The 23,878-nt window shown below is 49.7% G+C and overlaps 1 protein-coding gene and 1 non-coding gene across 10 annotated transcripts in view; both read left to right on the forward strand.

Annotated features, from left to right (window-relative positions):
- ZBTB7C (zinc finger and BTB domain containing 7C) overlaps nt 1-23,878 on the forward strand; it is a 383,033-nt gene that overhangs the window by 230,324 nt on the left and 128,831 nt on the right. For 4 of the 9 annotated variants that reach the window (XM_045378028.3, XM_065533857.2, XM_045378027.3 and 1 more), the window contains one exon: nt 15,652-15,778. The exons of the other annotated variants lie outside the window; for them this stretch is intronic. In XM_045378028.3, the coding sequence (XP_045233963.1) occupies nt 15,768-15,778 (11 nt within the window). In that variant the 5' untranslated portion in view covers nt 15,652-15,767. The remainder of the gene's footprint in view (nt 1-15,651; nt 15,779-23,878) is intronic. 9 annotated transcript variants of the gene reach the window in all.
- On the forward strand, nt 11,060-11,163 carry LOC123570161 (U6 spliceosomal RNA). The gene has a single exon (XR_006694153.1). It is a non-coding gene; the product is annotated as a U6 spliceosomal RNA (small nuclear RNA).

The following is a 23,878-nucleotide window of genomic DNA, read 5'->3' on the forward strand; positions in this document are numbered from 1 at the left end:
TAGAAACTTGTACTATCTGCTTTTTACAAGTGAAAAGTAACAGAGAGGTTAAGTAACTTGTCCAAGGTCACACAGCCAGTAAGTGCTAGAATTGGAATCTGAAGCCAAGCAATCTGGTTAGAAAACTTAAAATGAACTGCATCAGGACTAAATAATACCATCCAAACAACCTGGGCTTTCATCAGACCCTAAACCATAATCCTATTATAGAGAGAAGCAGTAATAATAATTATATCTTTGTGATGTTCTAGGAGGCTGTAGAGATTGTTCCTATACCTGGTGGGAGGTTGAATGATATTCTGACTAAGATACCTGATCCTGGTAGCTCAAATCTCTTGCCATGGATCCTGTAAAAGTGTTGCTAGCTGTATATACTCTGTAGAACACCAAGGTATGCAGGCCTTGCCCTCCCACTTACTTGCCTTCGTCTGGCCCACCCCCCATCACCCTGCAGAGCCCTCCTGGGCCCTTGGGGCTGTGCTGTCTGCCAAGACTTCCCCAGAGAAGGAAACCATCCCTCCCAAACACCACCCATGCCTGCTTCATTTCCCTCTCTCCCCAGGCATGGCATAAGTGACGTGAAAGCTTCTATCTCCAGACCCTTGTCTTCAAGAGGAGTGCTGGCCTGTCATTGAGCGTGCCTGATTACCATGGTAATCACCAGCGAATGGCGTGATTTTATAATATATTTCCATCTGAAATATGAACAGGTGTGCTGGGGAAATCAACATTTATCAACAAGATAGGTCTAGGGAGATTAATATTGAATTTAGGATTGCTCAAGGAAATGGAAGGAAGGAAGGAGGGAGGGAGGGAGGAAGGAAGGAGGGGAGGAAGGAAGGAGGGAGGGAAGGAAGGAAGGAAGGAAGGAAGGAAGGAAGGAAGGAAGGAAGGAAGGAAGGAGAAATATCTTCCTTGCAGGGAAGGAAGGAAGGAGAAGGGAAGGGAGGAGGGAGGGAGGGAGGGAGGGAGGGAGGGAGGAAGGAAGGAAGGAAGGAAGGAAGGAAGGAAGGAAGGAAGGAAGGAAGGAAGGAATATCTTCCTTGCAGGGAAGGAAGGAAGGGAGGGAGGGAGGAATATCTTCCTTGCAGGGAGGGAGGGAGGGAAGGAAGGAAGGAAAGAAGGAAGAAAGGAAGGAAGGAAGGAGAAATATCTTCCTTGCAAGGAAGGAAGGAAGGAGAAATATCTTCCTTGCAGGGAAGGAAGGAAGGGAGGGAGGGAGGAATATCTTCCTTGCAGGGAAGGAAGGAAGGAAGGAAGGAAGGAAGGAAGGAAGGAGAAAGGAAAGGAAAGGAAGGAGAAATATCTTCCTTGCAGTCAAGGGCATTCCAGCCTGACTTCTGACCACTCCCCCAAGGAAGGGAAGGACGGGAGGGAGGGAGGAATATCTTCCTTGCAGGCAGGCAGGCAGGCAGGCAGGCAGGCAGGCAGGCAGGCAGGAGGGAAGGAAGGAAGGAGAGAGAAATATCTTCCTTGCAGTTGAGGGCATTCCAGCCTGACTTCTGACCACTCCCCCAACAGATGCTCCTTTCCTGTCCCTCCCGAGATGGTCTCCCACCCTGGCTTCCAAGCTTGTCACTCACATTCCTCCTGGCTCTTCCCTTTTCTCTCTCCTTCCCGGTGCTTAACTACCTGTCCAATCCCACCAGCCCTGGGAAGCCCACCCAGCCCCCAGGAATCTCTGCCTCCTTGACCACCTGCAGCACCCACATTCCCCACATCCAGCGTAGGAGAGTCTTTCTCCACAGCTGGCTGGAAGGCCCCCAAGTGACTTGCATTCATCTGCTGTGTAATTCAGCCACCAGGCACAAGCCTTGCTCAGCCATTCAGGATCCCTTATTGGTTGGGGACTCTGGTTCCACCCACTGTCCTCAGAAAAGACAAGCCTCTGTTAAGCTAAGAACTTCTCTATTTACCTAGGGCCCCAATTGAAGACATCACCAGGACAACCTCTGGGTGGCTCTAGAGCAGAGCACCACAGCCAGATTGGTTTGTTCCTGCTGGAGAAATGGAATTATCTGCATTGTGGTATTTATTCCAGAGGTAAAGGCAGCAGAGGGCATCCAAGGAAATGGCAAGGCAGTTTGATCTTTAAGCCTAGTGGTCCCTGGCATTGTTCCCTCCACCCACTTCAAAATCAATGGGTATGAGAAGCCACACTCGTAGGGCAAGGAGGGGTCTTCCTGCTGCTCAATGGCCACCCTTGGTGGGGGAAAGGTAGGGCCCCGGAAGAGGCAGCCTTGCCCAGAGGGCCCTGGCACAATGGCACACATGATGGGCTCCACTGCTTTGCCCTGGATCTGTCAGCGTCTCAGACACAGAGCAGGCCAGGGTTTTTCTGTCATTGCAAGCAGGAGAACAGAATGGACCTGATAGAGGCTTCCACATGAAAGGCCTTCGTCTTTACTTTCAAGTAGACAATGCATCAGAGAAGTTGCCAGACCCGCTCTGACGATGCGACAGGCATCAGCTAATATTTTGATTTTAATAGAATGAATAATAAAGAGCCCCAAGTGTCTCTCAGAACTAATTTTGAAGAACATATTCTGCCACATGTCCCTCTAGTTGGATCAGGCTCCTAAAGAGATCATAACAAAAGGTTTAAACCAAAAAAAAGAAAGAAAGGTATTCCTCCACCAACTTTTCTCTCTTTTAATTTCCTTCTTGTAATGCTTCTCACAGAACAGTAACTTATGAAAGGATGAAATGAAGTTGGAACAAGAAGCAGCAGGCAGAAGAGGCCCGACGTGGCAGCCCTTGCTTTTGTTCTGCAGTGTGAATGGCTTTGCGGCAGATGCCCTCCCTGAGATGCCCTCCCTGAGCATGGCAATGTGGGGCCTCCCGGGCAGACAAGTACCAAATACATTTAAGGGAGAGGGCACTGCCTCCCTCCACAGGGGTCCGCATGAGTCAGGAGCCTGGCAGGAAACAGGTGGCAAACTCCAGTTTGTAGACAATTTGGAGAGTTGAGTTCAAAGGCCAGTGCCAGGTACAGGGAACTCTCAAGACCCAGTGCAGTACCCCAGGGCTGTGAACACCAGGGAGCTGTTACACCCGGGGACACTAAAGGGGCAAGGAGAGGGAGGGGCTGCTGGAAGCAGAGACAGTGAGGGTGGGGTGGAGGGGCCACCTTACCGGGGCTGTGACCTCTGGTCCAAGGATACAGCCAGTCTGAGGCCTCCCTGAAGAAAGGGATACAAGGCATTAAACACCCCAACCCCAAACCCCAAACTCCCTTCCTCCATTCTCCACTTAGGGCCCTACAGGCTGAGCTGACACAAGGCCAGAGGCAAGGGAGCCCACTGCTGTGTCTGCAGGGGTCGGCCTCCCGGGGCAAAAGAAGAGCGGAGTGGGGTGGGAGGGGCAAGCACAGGCCTTGGCCCCAAGGTGGACCCAAGTTCTCAACACGCCAGGCCTGGCCTAAGGGCTGATGTCATGGCCTCCAAGAAAGTCCACAGCTCACAGACACACATACAAACACACACACGTGTATACACACACATGCACACACCTTCCTGTTGACCAGGGATTATAGTTCCTTTTGCCAGGAACACAAGAATGATGGCACTGTCACAAAAGGTTTCCCTGGAAGAGGAAAAATGGGGCCATAAATGAATCCACACTGAAGTGCCACCTCGGGTCCCTTACCCAGAGAGGAGGAGCTGAAGGAGGGGACTAGAATAGTTCTAGCAAGGTGCCACAAGAGTCACCAGGAGGGGGCCTTGAAGAAGTGCCAGCCAAAAGGAAAGGCTTTTGCAGATGAGGACACCTGAGTTCTAGAAGCTGAGGCCTGAGGGTGAAACAGGAGGGTGAGGGGGCCACTTTACTGGTGGAAGCCACCCTCTAGCAAGTGCTGCTTGTTCTTGGCTCACGGTCCTGCTCCAGACCAGAAGTGGCTCTTGGAAACGTAGACAGCTCTCAGCTCTGTGTCCTAAAGGGGTTTATGCTGATGATAACACCGCCAGTGAAGTCATAGCTCCCATAGATGTCCAGCCCACACTATGGGGGGCCTGGGCCAAGTATTTGCAGGCATCATCTCTTTTAATTGTTCCAAGAGCATGAGGTGGGCATGGCCCCAGAGGAGGGTGCAGAGACGCGAGAGGTCAAGTCACTTCTCCAAGGCCACACACTGAACCCAGATGGGTTTGATTAGGAACTCCTCCCTGGCCTGGCTGCCTGCTGGCAGTCCCCTGGCTGAGGAGAGTCCACTCCTACAAATAAGAGAACATCTTTCAAATATTGGAACATACATTTACATTTTTTATTTGGGAAAATTTTTAAATTACAGAGAAACTGCAAACATAAAAATAATCCAAAGAATATCCTTATATTCTCATATCTCAGATTTACCTGCTGTTCGCATTTTACAGCACTTGCTTAATCATTTGTGTTCTCTCTTACACACACACACACACACACACACACACACACACACACACGTGTTCTTCCTGAACCATCTGAGGGTAAGTCATACTTCAGCATGTGCTTCCCAAGGATAGGCATATTCTCTGACATAATCATAGCATGGTTGATCAATACATTTAACATTTATACAACACTTTAATCTATCCTTTGTATCCCTATTTTGTCAGTTAACTTCATAATGTTCTCCCCAGCATTTCTCCCTCCAGTAGATCTCATCTAGGGTCGGATATGGCATTTAGTTGTGTCTCTTTATCTCCTTTAATCTGGAACCTTTTCACAGCCTTTCTTTGTTTTTTATGACATGGACATCTTTGAAGAATACAATGCCCCCACTTACTTGTAATACAGTATATTCCCTCATGTTGAATTTGTCTGATGTTTCCTCATGATTAGATCTAGGTTTTGTATTCTTGGCCAGAACCCTGCATAAGCCCTCTTGGTTCTTCTCAGGTCATCATCAGGAGGCCCTCATTGGTGATGTTAATTTTGATCTTTCAGTCCAGGCAGTGTCTGATTTCTCCATTATAGGATGATTTTTTTTTCTGCCTTGGAACTAGCAAGTGGTCTATGGGTAGACATTTTAAAACCATGCAGTACCCTGCTCCTCATTGGTCTCTCCCTAGATGTAGCACCCATTGATGATTCTTGGCTCATCCAATCATTAACACGAGATTGCACAATGATGCATTTGCAACTCCAGCACTGCCTCCATTCTTGCCAATGGACCCTTGGCATTCTACTGTAAGCAATAGAATGTATTTATGTATTATCTGCATAGAATGATGAACTCTGGTTTTTCCAGGGGTTTAGAATTTCTCACCTATGATATTTTGATACACCACTATCCCTATTTTGAGTATGTTCTTACTTTCTGGTATAGAGGAGATTTCCAGGCTTATCTTGCACCTATCCTGCACCAGCCCTGGAATCAGTCATTTCTCTGGGGGGCTCTGGTTCCTTTTATCGAGGAATGGTATTAGACACCCAGATCTGGGTTTGCTCATTGCTGTGTATCTTTGCACCTTGGCCCTTTCAGGGGACAAAACTAGGAAATACATGCATCCATATACCTATACATCCACGTATTATTCACCCATACACATGCACATACACTTACATATTTGTATTTTAGAAATCGTGAATCCACACCAATACCTCTAATTCCAATCCATCTCTACTGGGTTGTTTCCTGCCTTCTCCCTCTCATAATTGCATGTCCTTCTTCAGCAGTGAAACCTGGGCTCCCCAAACTGTCAACAAAATTCACTCATTTACTCATCCTATATCACATCTAAAATACTCTCAGAATTGTTTCACCCAAATCACTACAACTAACAAACCTCCTTCCCTTCATCCCCACCTCACCATGCCATGTTCATAAATTACTAGGATTAGTCTTTCCTTCCTGATTTTTTCTATCCTTCAGGGTGGTTATAGTCTTTATTTGAACTACAGTTAGGTTTCTTTTTTTTCAGTTTGAGGGGTTTTTTTCCTTCTCATTCTTATTAATTTAATTTTTAAAAATATGTAGGACATTAACATGCTTTCAGAAGTCAAACTATACAGAAAGGTATAGTTAGATATGTCACTCTGCTTTGAAACCCATTGCTTCCTTGTAGGTAATCAATTTAATTGTTTTCTTCTTATGCATCTATTTATTTGTATAAAGAGAAGCAAAATTATATGTTGTCTTATTTCCCCTTTCTTACAGAAAAAGTAGCATATATATAGATAGATAGGTAGACAGATATAGATTTAGATGTATTTACATTTTACTTTATTCATTCAATAATATTTCCTTGCAATCACTTCATATCAGTCCATAGAGGTCTTCCTCACTCTTTTTTACAGCTGCATAATACTCCATTGTGTGTATATATCATGGTTTATTCACTTGCTCTCTTACGGATGACCACTTAGGTGGCTTCTCATATTTTGCAACTACAAATAATGCTAATTTGCTTGTGCATGTGTGTTTCATATGCTTGGGATTCTAAAAATGGGATTATCAAGTTGAAGAGGATGTAGTTTTGTTAGGTGTTGCCAGATTCCCCTCCATGGGGTTGTGTCAGTTTGCATTCCTGTTTTCCCACGACCTTGCCAACAGATGCTATTGTCAAGTTTTGGAATTCTTGCCAATCTCACTGGTAAGAAATGGTATCTCATTGTAATTTTAGTTTTTACCTATTTTAAGTGAAGTTGAAATTTTTTTCATGTTTAATGATCATTTTTACTATTGCCTTTTGTGAATTATCTGTTTATATCTTTTGTCCATTTGCTATTGGATTTTTGGTTCTTTGCCCCTCCATTTTTAAGAATCTTTTATATACTAGTGACATTAGCCCTTTGTGTATGATATATGTGACAAATATTTTCTCCCAGTTTATTATTTGCTTGTGACTTTACTTATGGGAATTGTCATATAAATTTTTTTGTATAGTCAAATTATCTAATCTTTTCTTCTTGCAGCCAGGTCAGCCAGGGTATAGAAGAATTCACCCATGTGGAAACATAATTTTTAATGGCTATAATGCTAAACCATAATTTTCATATAGATTCTAAAAGATGAATTGGAATTCTAGGTTGATGGGGTGGAGGATGAAGGAGGGAGGGCAGATGGGGAGCCAGTCTGGAAGCTGGAGCAAGCCCTGTTGATTTTAGGATGGGGACAGGGGACAAGTGGTGTCTGCCCTGTAGCGATGGACATTCACACGAGGCATCAAGATCAGTCCCCGTGACACAGTCCAGTGACAGGACCCACTAGGAAGGGCTGTGGACTTTGGAGGAGGGAGAGGTCCTTTGGGTTGGGCATTGAGTCTCTGGGGCAGGGCCAGGACAAGGGTGAGGCAAGTGAGGCACTCAGTGTAAAATTTAAAGAGGTGCTCACTCTCAGGGGCGTGCAAGTGTAGGCCTGGCACCTGACAGTGAGTGCCTCCTTAAGTGTGGTGCCCTAGGGCCTCACCTGCCCCCCACCACTGCCTGCTCTTCCTTGGGGAGAAGAAGGACTTGTCAGGCCTTGGAAAGATACAAGTTGAATGGATGAGAAAGGGGTATGTATCGTAGACCCTGAGACTGTGTGTGGGAGAAGCAGTCCATCCATGAGGCGACTAGCCCAGTTAGGAGTGGTGTGGTGCTAGAAAAGTGGGCTGGGAGGAGTTTGGATTTTATCCTGAAGGTCCTGGGAAACCACTGCAGGACTTTAAGAAATTACGCCAAACTAGGGGAAATGGAGATGATAACAGCCACTTCCCAGAGTTGATGTCAAGATGAAATGAGATAATCTACATAAACCATTTCAGTTGGTGTGGGGCCTGACGTGGAGTGGAAGCTTAATCATCGTGAGTTTCCTGGACTTTGAGGGGATCTACTGATTTTCTTAGTCAGGTTTGGGTCTAACATCATAAACACAGCAGGACTGTTCAAATCACAGTGTAGGAATAGAAAACTAGCAAAACTTGAAGTAAACTAACTGTCCACTCCCGTCTGGAAACATCTTGGGAAGAGGAAGACGGCATGTTCAAGAACTAGAGGAAAGTCGAAGCTTTCAAGTTGCTCCAAGGCCTCCATTCTCAGAACGGAAATTGAGGCCTGGGAAGGCTCTGCAGTGAGTTCATGGCTGTGCTAGAGGCTCCTCTCCTGCCCCACACTCCCCTCCCACCACCCCCTAGACAGCGCCTGTGCTCGGACAGTCTGTGAGTGTCTCCTCCCTGAACTGTGCTGACCTTGAAGGCAGAAAAAGCGAGAAGCAGACAGGACCAGGCGGCCCTTCCCACCCCCACTGTGGCAGGCTGGCCTGGGACAGAGCAGAAGGCCCTCTTTGCCCCAGGCCAGCTCCCTGAAGGAGGGGCCGCCCAAGGAACTGAGGGCTGTCATTGCCCTCGACTTGCCAGCCCAGTGAAGGCCATTCCCTGTGACCCTGTGGGTCACGCCAGTCAAGTGTGTGGGAAAAATAAGTGTGCAACGATGTGGTGGGTGTGTCTGTCAGAGCTCACTGGTCTCCCTCTCCCCCAGCTCCCGCTGATGGAGGCCAGGAGGATGCCTGAATCTCCCAGACACACTCATGGAGGCAGGGCACACAAACTCGGCTCCCAGCTCCCAATGCTCCCACCTGCTTCAGGCCTGCAGCTCCTGCTGAGAAACCTAACAGGTCCTGGGCAGATTCCCAGCCTCCAGTCCTCCCTGCACCCCTGCCTGCTCCACCAGGCTGTGCAAATGGCTGCCTGACAGGCCATCATGACATTTAAGGGCACTGGGAAGCCCCTGATGCAGACCCATCTTCCCACCGGCTTAAAATCCATTCTCATCCTTAGCCTCCTCATGTCCTGTCTGTGGCCGAATCCACTGCCACCTCTTCTCAGATGCCTTTCTCAAACTCCAGAGGAAGAGTGGCCTTCTTCCTCTGCCTACAGCCTACACAGTAGGTTTCAGCTTTTGGGGCAGGCCTGGCCACGTCTGTTTCTTGTCCCAGGTAGCTGTGAACAGAACTGTCTGCCTCTTTCAGTATGAACTACCCAAGAGCTGGAGCTACTTCTTATTTGGCTTTGATATCCCCAAATGCATGGATTGAGTGACTGACATGAAAACGGAAAGACCACAGGCTTCATATACTGGAAGGATTAAGCTTGAAGTCTGGCCTGATACTTGCCAAGTGGCCTCAGGGAAGCCACTTACATTGTCTGAGCCTCCATTTTCTCATCCATTCAACAGGATGATGGTATCTACCTTGCAGGGTTGTTGCCCCACATAAAGTAGTCAGAGTGCCCAGCCCAGGACCTAGGATCCGGCAGGAACCTGTTGCTTCCTTCACAGATGCCTACTATGTGCCTGCTCTGGGCCAGCCTCCAGGGCAGCCAGGGAGACAGCAAGCTAGGACTCACGCGCAGTTCCGGAAGCCTCTGTTGAGAGCTGTGTGTCTGGGTTGCGCTGGGGCTGGGGCTGCAGGGATGCGTACAGCATCCCTGCCCTCCAGGCATTAATGGTCATTCCCATCATGGGCACAGTGGATTTTCCAGGTTCCTTCCAGCCGCGTAGTTGCTGAGATCAGCTCCTAGAACTTGGTGATGGATGATTCCTGGGATATTCTTCCCAGAGTGAAGGGCCTGGCCTAGGTAGGGGAAGTGAGGGCTAGAAGAAGAGAGGAATTCAGAAGAAAGAGGGCTGAGGGCCTAACCTCAAGGAGTGCCCAGTGTGGCATACCCATTGCTCTCTAGGAGGGGGTGAGATGGCCAAAGCCAGCCTGGGTTCCTCCCTTAGGGAAAACAGGTGTCAGCCAGCTTGGGGAAGAAGTCACAAGCTGGGTTTTGTCCTCTTGTTTAACTTGGGGCCAGGGCTGGGAGCACTGGACCATGGGGCTCCAGAGCTCAGGCAGGGCCAGAGAAAGAGTTAAGTGAGACCTGGTGCCATCTTCTTCTACTGCCAAGGGAGTCTCTGGGTCCAGGCCCAGCAGATTGGGCCCTGCCAACCTCAGGTTCCAGATTGAATGCCCCACTTTCAGGTAGGCGGCTGGTAAGAGCCAGTTGAGTATAGGCTGTAGGCAGAACCCAGGGCACAGCTCCTTGTGGGACCAGAAAGTGAAGGGTCCCTGCCCTGTGGGGCGGAGAGAGGGCTAGTCCTGGCGAAGGCACCACACTCCCATGAAAGGCCTGGGCAGCAACCACAGAGGCCTCTGCAGTCGTACAGGGGCGGAGTGGGGGTCTCTGTCGTCTGTTAGTGCAAAAGGGACAGGTGCAGAGGAGTGGGGTGGGCCTAGTGAGGTGACTGAACTGAGGAAGGCTCTGGGAGAGGCACCTCCGGATCCCAGGCTTTGAATGACTTCGTAGGTGTGGAGGGGCTCTCCCAAGAGTACTTGCTTACTCTGTTAAGGTGTCAGTGGCTCTTTTTCTCCTCCTGGCCTCCTCTAAAGGTCTGAGGACCAGTGGGAGGGCTGGCCCCATCCCCTGATCCAACATCCTAGCCATGCCTTCCTGAACATGTCTGAAAATGCTCATCCCTGAGGCTGCCCCGGGTTTGGTGAGCTCCCCTGGGTGGGAAGTTTCTCTGTGTTCATGATGCCTCTCTGCCTCCCCTCAAATCCAGCATTTCTCCAGGTGGGTGGATCTCAGAGACCCCAGCTCTCATCTCAGCCTGCGCATCCTTCTCTGGAGAGGCTGCCAGGCCCCCCAGGAGCTGTGATGGATGAGTCGCTGTTCAGGCCCAAATGCCCTTGCAGAATAGGAAGGCTGGATACTAGTTAGCTAGTGGGGTGTGGGTAGAGGGCTTCTTTGGCACAGGCCTGGCAAGCAGGTGCCCATCATTCAGCACACTAAGAATGCTGAGGCAGGATCTTTGGTCCACTTGCTGGTGATACAGTGGAAGGCAGTTAAGCAGCTGAGAACCCCGTCACCCCATTGCACAGGCCATGAGGGCACTCTTGAGGCAGATTTTGCTGGGGGAAGGTGGCCTTTGTGGGGAGTGCAGTTCAAGTGTGGCTTTCAATGAATAGATAATGAAGTGACATTTTAATTGTGTTTCTGGCAGGTCAGGAGAGGGGAGGGGTGGGAGAGTAGATGGAGTCAGGGAAACACAGAGACCTTCCATCCACTCTCCCTCATAACAGCGAGAACAGAGACTTTATCATCCAAAATGGAACACTTCTGTGCTCACTTCAGCAGCACATATACTAGAATAGGAATGATACAGAGATTAGCATGGCCCCTGTTCAAGGATGACACGCAAATTCGTGAAGCAGTTCATATTTTTAAGGAAAAAAGGGACACTTTTGATAGTAAAAGTGGGCATTGTTATTATTATAATCATAAGAAAAAAACAGATGTAAAATGGGACTTTCCCTGGCAAACACGAGACTTCATGAGCCAGTATGCTTGGCTGTGTTTTCTCCTCTCCAGTTGCCCTTGATAAAGAAGAAAGTGGACTGCACAGTGCTTGCCGGGTATTAATGGGTCATATGGCCTGTGGCAGGACACTTCACCTTTCTGACCCTCGGCTCCCTCATCCATAGTTTCCTTCTTTCATTCTCTAGCTATTCCTTTGTAGTACCTTCCATGTGCCATGTGCAACACAGTGTGCCAGGTGCTGCGAGTTCAAAAGTGACGATGGCAGGGCCCCAGTGCTGTCAGCTCCCTGGGATCCCTGACCTCTCCGGAGACACAGCTCTAGCCCATGAAGTCATGTGATTTAGTTTGGGGAGCCGAAACCGTTAGTAACAGCAGGGTAAGGCTGTCTCTGAAATATGTCCAATTGAGTGGTAAGGACAATGGCAAGGCAAGGGACTGGGAGGTGAGGAGTACTGTGCCCATTTTATGGAAGAGGAACCCAGGATGCAAAAAGATGGGACAATGCGTGCAGCAGCATATGCAGTAGGAGGTAGAGTCCCAACCCGAGGTTGCCTGAAAATAAAGTCAGTGCACTTTCTTACAGCTCACCTTTCTATTGTGTAGCCCTTGCCTGCTCCCCATGCCCCATGCAGCCATCTGGACAGCAGACCCCGTGGTACACATAGACCCCCTTGGGGACAGGGCACGTGCCCCGGATCAGTTGCAACATTCATCAAGGGCTGCCGGGGTGTCTTACCTCAGCCACTTCCCTTCTGTTTGCTCAGATTCCACAGCTGAGAAGTTGATCCAATAAATCTTCTGCTTCTAATCTTCCAGAGAGGTGAGGGTCAAGGAGAAAGGTGTGGTAAGTGTTCTGAGCTGCTCTGAGAAGGGGGATTGGTATAAGAAGCCACGTTTATGCCTGATGCAAGAGACACAAGACCAGCATTATCCTTTACGCAACTTCCATGAAAATGTAAACTAGGACATTGTCCCAAGCATGGAAAATGATTTGCTGAGTCTTATAGGACAGGTGATAAGCTTTCAAGTCTTCTAGCTCTTTAATCTAGTGTCCCTTATCTACAAGAGCTGCCTTCCCCTATTTCTTCATCAGCACCTAAGAGTTGGTGTTTACATTTTATTAATAAAAATTATTGGTGAGATTGAGCAACTTAAATCATGTTGGTGGACATTTATATTTCATGTTCTTCCTTATTGATGCATAGGAGTTCTTTGCATATTATAGATTTAAACCTATGTCTGTAACTTATAATGCAAATATTTTCTCCCAGTCTGTTTTTAACTTGGATTGTGGTATTTCTGTAATCAAATCTACCACTTTCCCCCTTTATAACTTGTGGGGTTTGTGTCATGTTTAGAATAACCTGCACGTCAACCACATATTTGTCAAACAAAAATTTGCCAGTTTCCAGACCTGAAAACTTTGGTGCAGGGATCCCAGGAGGTGGTCTCGCAGCAGTAAGCCTTTTCCAAGGACCTCTTTGCAGGGAGCCTCTGACCTAAAGGCCCAGGACAGCTTAATCAGCCTAGGCCTCACCCTGAACCCTCACACAGCACCTGGGCTCCTGCCAAGCTCTGCCCTTTGCTCCCCATGGGTTGGAGCCTGATAAGAAGCTCAGTGAAGCGAATATTGACTGTGGCACCCTCAGAGTGTGTTGTTCTGGTCACCAAGGCCAAATCAAAGCATGTGGACTTGTTTTTCCTTCTGGTAGTCCTTTCCCCTCCCTTCTCTCTTCCCCACACTCTGAAAGGGATCTGAAACCCTACTAAAACTGTTTTATGTGGGCAGTCACCTTTATCCGACTGTTGCTGCTCTTAGGGAAAGCTTTTCAGAGCTGAATACAGAAAATGATCTTTTCAAACATACCGTTCTGTGTACTTTTATAAGCTCTGCAGTCATTGCCCTAGCATCTTCTCAAAGAAACCTGGAAACCCTGTGGCTGTTGTGTTATACAAGAAGGAAGAAACTCAGGTAACCAAAAAAGGACTATTAATTGTTTCTGGCAAGGGGGAGAAAGATCGCTTTGAAAAGCTTCTTGGAAGGACCCAGAGTCTACTGGTGCACGCGTGCACACAAACACACACAGACACACACACAATCTAGCGATGCAGTGGCCTGCATTTAACATTTCCAAATAGGTAACTCAAGTGTTAGGTCTGTGCTGAGTCTGGTTACCTTTGATGTCCCCCATACCTTAGTGCCACAGGCTTTCAGGGTGCATTTCTTTGTTAGGGTGCAGGGCTAAGTAACAGTTAACTCCAAAGAGAAAAAGCAAGAGATGGAGGCCCCAGCACAGGAGCAGCTGGAAGGAGGAAAGAGCTGGGCCAAAGGCTCAGAATAGCTGAGTTCTGGCGCCAAAGGGTGAAAAGGGCAGAGGAAATGGGTAGGCTGGGGCCTGTGGGAGGGGCAGGTTGGACTGGGAGGGGAAGTGAAGGCGGTTGTGAGAGATCACTTGTCGGTGGAAAGCTTTCAAAGTGGAGATTCAGGAGTGGGCGGGAGGCCTGGAAGGGTGGAGGAAGGGTCTGGATATTGCCTCCGGCCAAGGAAGAACCGGACACAGGACTACCTCCGGATGGCCATTGTGCAGAGAGCGGGCACAGCCAGCTTGGGTAGAAGGGTAGCACGAGGTTCTGAGGACCGGAGAAGGGTGGGGCTGAGCAGGCTCTGCTTTGTGTTTCCAGCTGAGGTTGAGGTCAGAGGAAGAGGCGTCTTTCCGGGGCCGGGGGCTGTGAGTGGGGAAACAGCCTCAACTTCCCCCCATCCAGTAAGGACAACACAACTGAGCCACCTTCTAGTTCAGGAGGCGCCCACTAGGTGCCAGAGGCTTGTTCCAGTGTGGACAGCAGCTTCCAGGCCCACTTCAGCAAAACCATCACCAAATGTGCCCAATATGGTCCATCTACAGCTCGCCCTGGCCACCTGTGGCAGTGTAGTGCCCGGGCCCCTGGACGCTTTGGGGGTCACTCCTTGCCCCATCTGCCTGCTGGAAACTCCTTTTTCTTGCCCCCTAACATGCTGCTTCATTGGTCCTGTCGGTAACGCTCAGGACCAGGCCAGGTGCTTCTACCTGCTGGAGACCGGGGACCCTGAGCTTCCATAGGACTGGCCCTCCCTGTGATGACATCACTCATGTCGGGACTCCCACCCCAACGGCATCCCTGGGAGGGAGGCAGGGAGAAACCCGGGGCCTGAGAAGCAGAGAAGTCCAGCTTACTGGTGAAGAGAGTTGACTCTGCAGACACAAAGGGCAACAAGATATTGTGTGATTCTTCTTCTATGAAGCATCTCTGATAGGCAAATTCTTCCTACCCAGTGTTCTTATTTCTCCCAAAATAAACAAACAAATAAATAAATAGAAGAAGCAAATTCTTAGAAACGAAAAGTAGATTAGTGGTACCAAGGTTCAGAGGAGGGGAACGTTGGGAAGTTATTGCTTAACAGTTACAGAGTTTTTACTTGGGTTGATGAAAAAGTCTTGGAAATCGTGGTGATGATTGTACAACACTGTGAATGTACTTAATGCCACTGAATTTTGCCTTAAAATGGTTAAAATAACATTTATGTTACACATATATAAATATAAACATTTACCACAATTTTAAAAAATTGTTCTCCTATGAAGAGGCAATCAAAGAGCTCAGTCAAAAAATCTGGGAAAAATGTATTATGCAGTGTGCCAGACAGGCATGCCATACTGTTAAATAAGAATAGTTGGTCATTTTAAAAAGAGGGAAAGAAAGATCCAGCTTTGAATCCAGGCCCTACTAGCTCGGCATGCAGGCCTCTCCCCACCCCTTACCCAAGTTTCCTCATCTGTAAAATGAGGCTTATGTGGCAGAGAATGTGTGTGCTGGTCACAGAGCTGTGCAAACCCTGCAAAGAGGGACCGATGTTCAAGTTCCCCATTCCTACTAAGCAGCTCAAGTTCTCAGAGCCAGGGAGGGGATTCTTATTGGCTGGACTCCAGGGCTTTATTTTGAAGTTAACCTTGAGGGCATAGCATTTGGTAGTGGGTGGGGTGTGGAAGGAGCAGAGGTTGCGGGGGAGCGGCGGTGAGGGCCAGGGGCTTTCGAAAGCTCATTGCACAACAGGGACAGCAAGACAGGCTTTGTCTTCAAAGGTGTCCCAGCAGGTTACAACAAGGACTAGAGCAGGTGCTGATGAGGCTGCAGTTTGGGAGTCTGATCCCTAACAAGGCCAGGTCCCCTCACTCTGCCCAAGTTTGCTCCTTGAATACAGAGGAGGACCTGGGCCATAGAGTATGGGCAGCTCCGCGGGGCAGTTCTTGCTCATCACTGGACACTCATTGTCTCTGAAGGACGGGCTACATCGGAGTGTTGTCTTATATTCGAATGCAGGAGGAACTGGAATAATCAGTAACATTTCTCCCAGGCAGAGCTGCTCTGAGCTGTGGGCCAACAGGAGGCTGGGAGCTCTCCTCTAAATTGCTTTGTGACCTGGGACAAGAACCCTCCCCTTCCTGGACTGCAAATTTCCTCCTCTGTAAAATGAAGGGTTGGTGAGTGTCCCTGTAATGCTGGGATTTTGTAACCATACTTGTTTGTAGGAATGTGTTCAAGCACAAGGTGATCCACCTCTTGATCAGCAACAGGATGTATAGAATTTTTTTGGCTTAAGATTTCCTAAGAAGTAATATACCCCTGCTCCCTTTGCCAGCTGGGTGACCTCAGGCAAGCTACTTGACCTTTCTGTGTCTCTCTATTTTCATTTGTAAAATAAGGACAACAACAATCACAACTTGGTCGGATGTCGGGGGTGGGGGCTCATGGTGAGGACTAAATGAGTTAATATGTCTAAAGTCATCTGAACAGCATCTAGCACACAGTAGGTGCTTAATAAATGTCGAGCTCCTTCCAAGTGCATAGCACTTACAATGGTTAAGTTATTCATACTCTAGGTTATGCCGAGCTTTCTGAGAGATCCAGAGAAGCCAGGGAGGCCCATTCTCTGCATTCAAGGGGCTTACTAGCCTTTACTTAGAGATGCAAAAAAAGCGCTTATGAAACAGCAGCCAACAAGAAAATGCATCATCCAAGTGCTGGAGGGGTCCTGGTGGGTTAAAGAAGGAGGATCATGAGGTGAGCACTTGATCTGAACCGTGGGTAGGCAGGGAGAGAGAAGGGAATTCTAGCAGATGAGTGTGTGTGTGTGTGTGTGTGTGTGTGTGTGTATATATGTGTGTGTGTGTGTGTGTGTGTGTGTGTGTGTGTGTGTGTGTGTGCGTATGAGTGGTGTGACTGTGTGTATGGGTTAGTGTGAGAGTGTGTGTATGTGCATGTTTGCCAAAAGAGCATGAACAAAGGCTTACCCTGGAATGAGAAGTCTGAGTCTTCAGCTCCCCTAGGCAGCACCACATTTTGTGGTTGTGTTGCGGCCACATGCTCCTCTCCTGCTCGTTGCTGGGCCCGGATATGTGCCTGTCTATGAGTCCAGGAGCAAGCCCTTGTACAGAACCCAGGGTGTGATTAATTTAATTATTTCAAAAGCCCCTTTGGTATTTCATGAGGGTCATGCCCCTGGCTGTGGGCTTGAATACAACTGCAGCAGGTTTCAATAAAATCAATTAATTTAATTTGATTTGGTTTTATGTACTTGGAGCTGGTGCCTCTTGAACTCAGTATGAAAATTATTGCAGAATAAAAATGCATATTAGTATCAGAGCCCAGTGTCCTTGGACTGTCTTCATGGAGCCTGCAGTACTGATCACAAAGGCAAATCCCCTCTGACCTGGCAGGAACCGCTGCCAACTGCCCACCTAGTTAACCCCCTCCAGCTTCGGACACTGTTTGTGGCAGTTCTTGGGCTGCTTGGAGTGTTCTCACTTCCTAAAGCACTTTCTTATCTGGTAGTGAAGCTAAGGCATTTCCATTTTGCTTTCGTGAAGTGGACTCAAAGAGACTTTGGATGGCCTTGGTCACCAGCTTACTGGGTTTTTTGTTGTTGTTGTTGTCGCTGTTAGTGAAATTAATTGAAGCAATATGGTGCAGTGGGTTGAAAGGTAGCTCTGCCTCTCAAGAGACACATGAACTTGGGCAAGTCCTTTCACTTCTCTAGGCTTTGTTTCTTTGTCTGTAAGTAAGAGGGCTGGACATCTGCTTGAAAGGCTGATTCCAGCTCTCAGAATCACACATTCAGTGGGACAGCTGGTCTTCCTGAGCTGCTTTGGGGAGGCTGTCCCACTGTTAAGCCCCACTTCATTTCCATTTCATTCAAGAGGGCTCCCAGCCAGTTCATGGAATGGGTGATGGGATGAAGATGGGCCCTGCACCCTCTAGGAGTGGCTTCTCCCCCACATTGCTACGGATCAGAGCAAATGCTGCTTTCAAGAAGGGAGGAGCTCAGGGGCCTAGAAAGCATCTGGCCGGGCCACGACTTTACAGATGAGGGAACCCAGCTTCAGAGTCACACAGCCACAGTCCATGGCCATGCTCATGCCTGGCCACGTTCACAGTCATTATAAAGGGGGGAGATTTTACTCAGGGCTCATTTTCCAATTGTCCTTTTCATTTTGTTCTCCTGTCAGGATGGGAGAGAGATGGCCAAGCCATCTTTGGGGCCTCTCCAATAAAGCAGATGCTGACATCAGTCATTCCAGCACCCCTACATCCCTTCTCAGGCCCAGTGGCTGCCGCTTCACTGAGGACCGATGGGCCCCATTCGGAAACATTCTCCACCAGTGCCTGCCATCCCACCCTTAGCAGTTTCATTCTCCTAGACAGGAGGGCCTGCCCTCCCTCAGCCCTTCCTACTGACTTCATGCTGAGCACCTAACGTTCATCCTCTTCAGTGACATTTTTCTCCCATAGGTCTTACCTGCCCAGAGCTTTCTGTAGCAGAAACTGAGCCTGTCCTCTCCATCCTGCGTCTCTTATTTACTGAGAGGCACTATTGTGTGCTGAGAACTGCCCTGGGCACTCCCTGTACATTATCTCATTGAATCCAGCATTGGCCGGGAAGATGAGCATTACGTCCCTATTTTCCTGTGGGGTAACTTCAGCTCAGACAGGAGACAGACTTTCTACAAGGTCACACACAGCTATGAAGTGACAGGGCCTGGATTCAACCCCACATCTAACTCCAAGACTCCTGCATCATACCTGACCTCCCTTGCACATAGGAGGTGCTTAACAGATCCTTAGTGACCATGTAGCCTATACATCCCTCTGCCAAACCCCAAATGTCGGGGAAGAGGTAATAATAGTAACTACTGTCTATGAAGTCCCTATTATGTGCCAGGCACCAAAACGCAACACTCAGTGAGGTGAATACTATTACTCTCTCAATTTTACAGATGCAACAACTGAGGCATAGAGAAGTCACTTGCCCAAGGTCACCCAGCAGGTAGTGAGCTGGGCTTCAGTGTGGCCCTGCCTCTGAGGTGGAGCCCCTGCCTCCCTCCTGTTGCTGGATCCTCCTTTGGCTCCCCGTGGCTGTTTCCGGTAGAAGGCAGAAGGCTGCAGGGAAGGAGGCTGGGGCCACGGGTAGTGTTTGCGCCTCGGAGACGCCTGCAGCTGGCACTGCCCTCCACCCAGCAGATAACGGCAGCCGGGTCTGGCACGAAGCCCTGCCTGGGGGTGGGCGGCCGGCGGCGGCGGGGGGATCTGGCTCTGCGTTCGCTCCTCTCCGCCCCGCCTCGCCCCCTGCGGGGTCAGTGCGGGTCCTGCCCGCCCGGGCAGGCGCCGGCCTCTCAGGCGGTAACCGGGTAACCGTGGGCAGGGGCGGTGCAGCGCCAGGCCGCGGCCTCCCGGGGAGGCGGGCGGGTGGGGAGGTCGAGCTGGAGCCGTGTGAGAATGCGGAGGAGAGGCCCGGGAAACAGACTGCGACCGAGGGGAGGGGCGCGCAGAGGGAGGGGTGCAGGCCGGGGGTGCCCGGGGGGAGGGCCACGGCTCCCGCGGGAGGAGACAGAGACCGCGGGGACGCCGAGGGGAGGGAGCGGGCGGGGCGCCCGGGGAGGGCGGGGCTAGAGGTGGGGCGTCCAGAGCGGGACGGGGCTGGGGCGGAGCGCCTGGGCCGGGCAGGGCAGCGGAGTGAAAGCCGCAGGAAGGGGGCTGCGGGCGGGCTCGGAGTCCGGGGCGCTAGTGGCCGGGCGGAGCGGCTGTGGTTGCTTCATGTCCCGGATTCTGCTTTCTCAGAGATCAGGCGGAGGGGGCTGGCAGGGAGGGAAAGGTGGGCAAACCAGTCTGAACAGGCCGGGCAACTGGAGGAGCGTGGGCCTGGCAAACTGGGGTGCTGCCCAGCACCCTCTACCCTCACCACGCTCGGGAATTTTTCGTGAATCCGCCCGGTTGGTTTTACAGTTTCCTCTCATCCAGGCCCCACCCTGTCTCCTGACCCGCCCTCCCTTCCTCCGCTCTCTGAGCTGGCTCTTCCAAGGGATCGGTTAGCCAAAGGGAGGCACCGGCTCTTTCCCTGGACTCTCCCACTCCCAGCCCTCCTGGAGAACTCAAATCCTGCACGTGCTCTTTCTCTTTCCCTGCCCCCGTCTCCCAGGCCCTCTGGGACTTGGTGAAGGAGACCTTGAGTCGGCCCAGGAGGCCCTCCCTCCCCCGCAACCCCTTTAGGGTCCCTTCTGGGTGCCCCCCCGACTCCTCCAGCCCCAAGCACCCAGGGCCCACAAGCTGCCAGGCCCCTGCTGCAGGCAGGGAAGACCCAGGCAAGCTTAAAAGGGTGGGAACCACACACTTCTCATGGCTGTGTGTATTTTGCTTGAAGGTGTCTGCAATCAAAGACCACCCCGCCCCTTGCCCCCCGCGCTGAAAAAAGAAAAGGGAAAAAACCCAACTTTTGTCTCAAATGGTGGAATTCCAGATGCAGGACCCTAGATTTGGGGGATAGGGAGCAGCTATTTGGGGCAGGGGAGGCCTTTCAGGGATCCCTCATATCACATCAAGAAGGCCACCTGGCCCCCCTCAGACTGCCACTGCCCTTCCAGGTGACTCTCCCTGCGGCCAGTTCAACTTCTCACTCATCCCAAGGCTGTGAGTTCTTACATTTTCAGGTAGCAAACAGGAGCCCTTACCATGGCAAAGGGGAGATTGGTAGGTTGCTGAGCTTGCGTTTTCTACAAGCTTGGAGCTCTTTGATCAAGACTGCCACTATTTGTACATCAGGGATGTTATTTAATAGATCCGGGATCTTTATTATTTATTTAACCAGGATCTTTAACAGCTGGACCACAGGCATCCTCAGCCCAGTCCTGGGTTTGATAGATGAGGTCCTTGAGACCCAGAGAGGGAGATGACCTGCCCAAGGTCACACTACTTGTTAGTGGCAGAGCTGGAACTAGCCTCCTAGCTCCTCATCCCAGTGTGCCTGCTGTTATACTGTGTTTTAATTTTAGGGTAGCTCCATGTTAGGGACCTAGCATAGCACCCGTGTGGCACAGAGTAGTTGATCAGTAGGTACTGGTGAGATGCATGAACAAGCCCTCAGCAAGAGGGCTGGATTAATGCATCTTTTGGAAGAAGTGAGGCTTCCACGGTGCTTGGGATTCTAGTTCCTTGTCACTGAGTGTGCTAGTGAAATGTTTCTCCCGGGTAGTTGGCCAGCAGTGATCCCCATCGGAGCCTGGCATCATCTTTGGTCACTTCAAGCAAGCCCAGTCATTGTGCGGGAAGAGACTGTGGGTCTGGAGGTGGGTCCAAGCATGAGCCAAATTGGCAACTCCAGATCAGAGCGATTAATGCTGTGACTCTTTTCCATTCATTACCCTCAACCAGTATCTGAACAGGTTGCAAAAGACCAAGGCATGTCTGTTCCTGCAGGGATTCTTGTCATCCTACAGCCCTGCCAGGCACTGTGTGAAGAGACCACAGCCCCACAGATCCAGCATTTCTGGGGGCTGGAGGCCCCCTGGGCTCTGGGCTGCCCAGTGCTCTGGGAACCTAATGTTCGTGCCTCTGGGGTCCTGCCTGCTGGGCATTGGCTGCTATGGCACGTGGGATGGGGGCAGCACTTTGGTAAAAAGTGAAAGTAGGAGGAATTTGGGTCATTCAGGCTACAATTACCAATTTTATTAAAGTATTTGGAGAAGAAAGAGGCTGAAATGAATGATTAAAATAATATTTTGCATGTAGTAGAAGTTCAGGAACCTCACTGATTTTGAAACTTAGGAGAGTTGAGCTTGGCTTTGGTAAAGCTGATCTTTGCACCATCTGTAGACACAGAGCTGATGAATAAATTAATGTAGGCGTGATTTGTAGTAGCAAGAAAGGAATATGCATGTGACTTTCTTGTGATGATGAATTTTGACCAGAAGCAATTCAGCTCCATTCATCTTGGTAAGCCTTTTTCTGGGCCACCTGCCTAGTGCCAGGCCCTGTGCTAAATGTCCTATAAGTATTACTTTATTGAATCCTCATAAGATCCCTATGAGGTAGGAATTATCATTCTTCCCATTTTAAAGACAAGGAAACTGAGGTTGGTTAAGTAGAAGACAACCGGGATTCACACCAGAGCAGTCTGACTCTAGGGTCGGTGTGCTTAACCACCACATGTGCAGGCACTTTATGTGTTAGGACAAGGGGAATAGAAAAGGAAAAAAAAAAAAAAAAAAAAAAGGTAAGCCAGGACCCCTACCCTTCCAGAAGCTTCTGATCTCTTTGGGAAAGGAAAACACGGAATGTGATTGTGTTCCTTGAGGTCAGGAGTGGGCTTGACTCTCTGCCTCCCCTGCCCCTCTGAGGAAGGAGCTGAGAAAGATGGAAGTGAAGCAGTTGGCCAGGCCTTCATCCCCTTCCCCTACACTGTATCTCCTCAGCCCCTATAGCTCCTCCCTTCCCCCAGCAGCTTCATGCTCACCCCAGATTATCAGTAAAACCAGGTGCCTTCAAAACCTCGAGATGGATGGACAGGGCAGCGAGGTAAAGAAGGCCATGCCTGACACACTTCACTTGCCATCCTCTGCTTTTGGAGTCTATCTTCTGTTTCCACCAGGGCTGAGCCAGGAACATAGGACTCTCTTCTGCACTGCCAAATCAATAATAAAAACAGAGTCTTGCAGAAGAGGGCCTAGGAGCTAGGAGAAGGTAGGCCCACCCGACAGCCATTCAGAATTCTGCAGCTCTGGCCCCAGAATGCTTCCTCTAAACTCACAGATGTGAGCCAAAAAGGTCTTTCAAGTTCATCACCCCCACGCCACCCCTCCAAGACCCTCATTTTGCTGAGGAGAACAGTAAGGAGCAGGGAGGGAGAAGTATTTGCCCTAGAACACACAGCCCCATAGAGGCAGGGCTGGGCTAGAAGCTGGACTCCTGGATCCTAGACCCAGCACCTGTGTGTATGTGCCGGTGGCTTCAGGAAGCACCATTCTGTCATAGTCATCCTATAGCCTGCGAGGGCCAGAGTTATGAGAAAGGTAACTTGTTTGCCTGACATCTTCACAGCCCTGCCCAAAAGCAAATCACCCGTCATTCCTGATAGGCACCTTTGGCAGCCACAAAAACAAATCCACCAAAAGCAAAGAGAAAAAGGAGGAACAGGGCTGGGAGCCAGTGTTTGCCCCTGGTGGTAAACTGGGCATATTTAACTTGTCATCTTGTCCAGACCAGATACCATTTTGTTCCTGCTTGGCACAGATTTATCCAGCCTGTGTGTTCCTTCTTGGCAAAGTCCTCAAAGAGAGAGGAAGCAGGGACGGTCCCCAGGGCATCTAGGATGTTTGCCAAGTACCTGTTCCCCACCTTCCTCAAGCCCTGTCCTCTCTTTCCACCCCCAAATGACCACCCTTAGTTGATATTGAGTGGGATTGAATTTCTCCCACAGGATGGGGCACACATGTAGCATTTTGCCATTGGCCCATTTTGGTTTGGGAGTCGCAGAGGCAGGCACTAGGAGTTGATGTGTTTATTTTAGCGTGCTTATGTAGCACCTGATATATGTCAGCGGGTGTTCTAAGCACTTTACAGATATTAGCTCAGGTAATCCACTCAGCTTTTACAGATGAGGAAACTGAGGCAGAGAGAGACTAAAGCATTTGCCTCACGTCACACAGTGAGTGATGGCAGAGCCAGGATGAAGAGTCTGCCTTCGAGTCCCTGCTGTTAAGTGCTGCCTTTCTTCTGGGACTGCCAGGTTCTTGCCATTTTGACAAGTAATGTAACCAACTGGGTCTCTGTTTCCTCCTCTGTAAAATGGGGAGAATAATATTAACTGTCAAATGGTCACTTTGAGAAGTGCGAAGGGCTCCGCAGACAGGAAGACCACTTCTTATCTGATTATGTTCCCAGCTGGGATTGGTTCGTCTCCGTTTCCTCATGTGCCCACAGTCAGCAGGCTCTGGCAGCTGTTATTGCCTTGCAGGACCAGTGAGTTCCCAAGGACATTTCTGGACCCCTTTCCCCGTAGCAACCTTCTCATGTTCAACCCCAAGCCAAACCTGTTGTCTATATTATTCTATGTTATTTCTATGCTATTTATATTGCTATGTTATTTATATGATTCTTCTTGCTGTTAATGCTTTTATTTATTGAAAAGCTCTTCTCAGAGTACCCCCAGTTTATAGGCAAAAGCCACATAGAGGAAGCTGTCTAAGGTCACCCGGAGAACCCTGCTTGCCCAGGGTTGGTGGCTGTACCCGCTCCCACCCTTTGGAATCACA

Source organism: Macaca fascicularis, chromosome 18 (assembly GCF_037993035.2).
Source record: "Macaca fascicularis isolate 582-1 chromosome 18, T2T-MFA8v1.1".
NCBI lineage: Eukaryota > Metazoa > Chordata > Mammalia > Primates > Cercopithecidae > Macaca > Macaca fascicularis.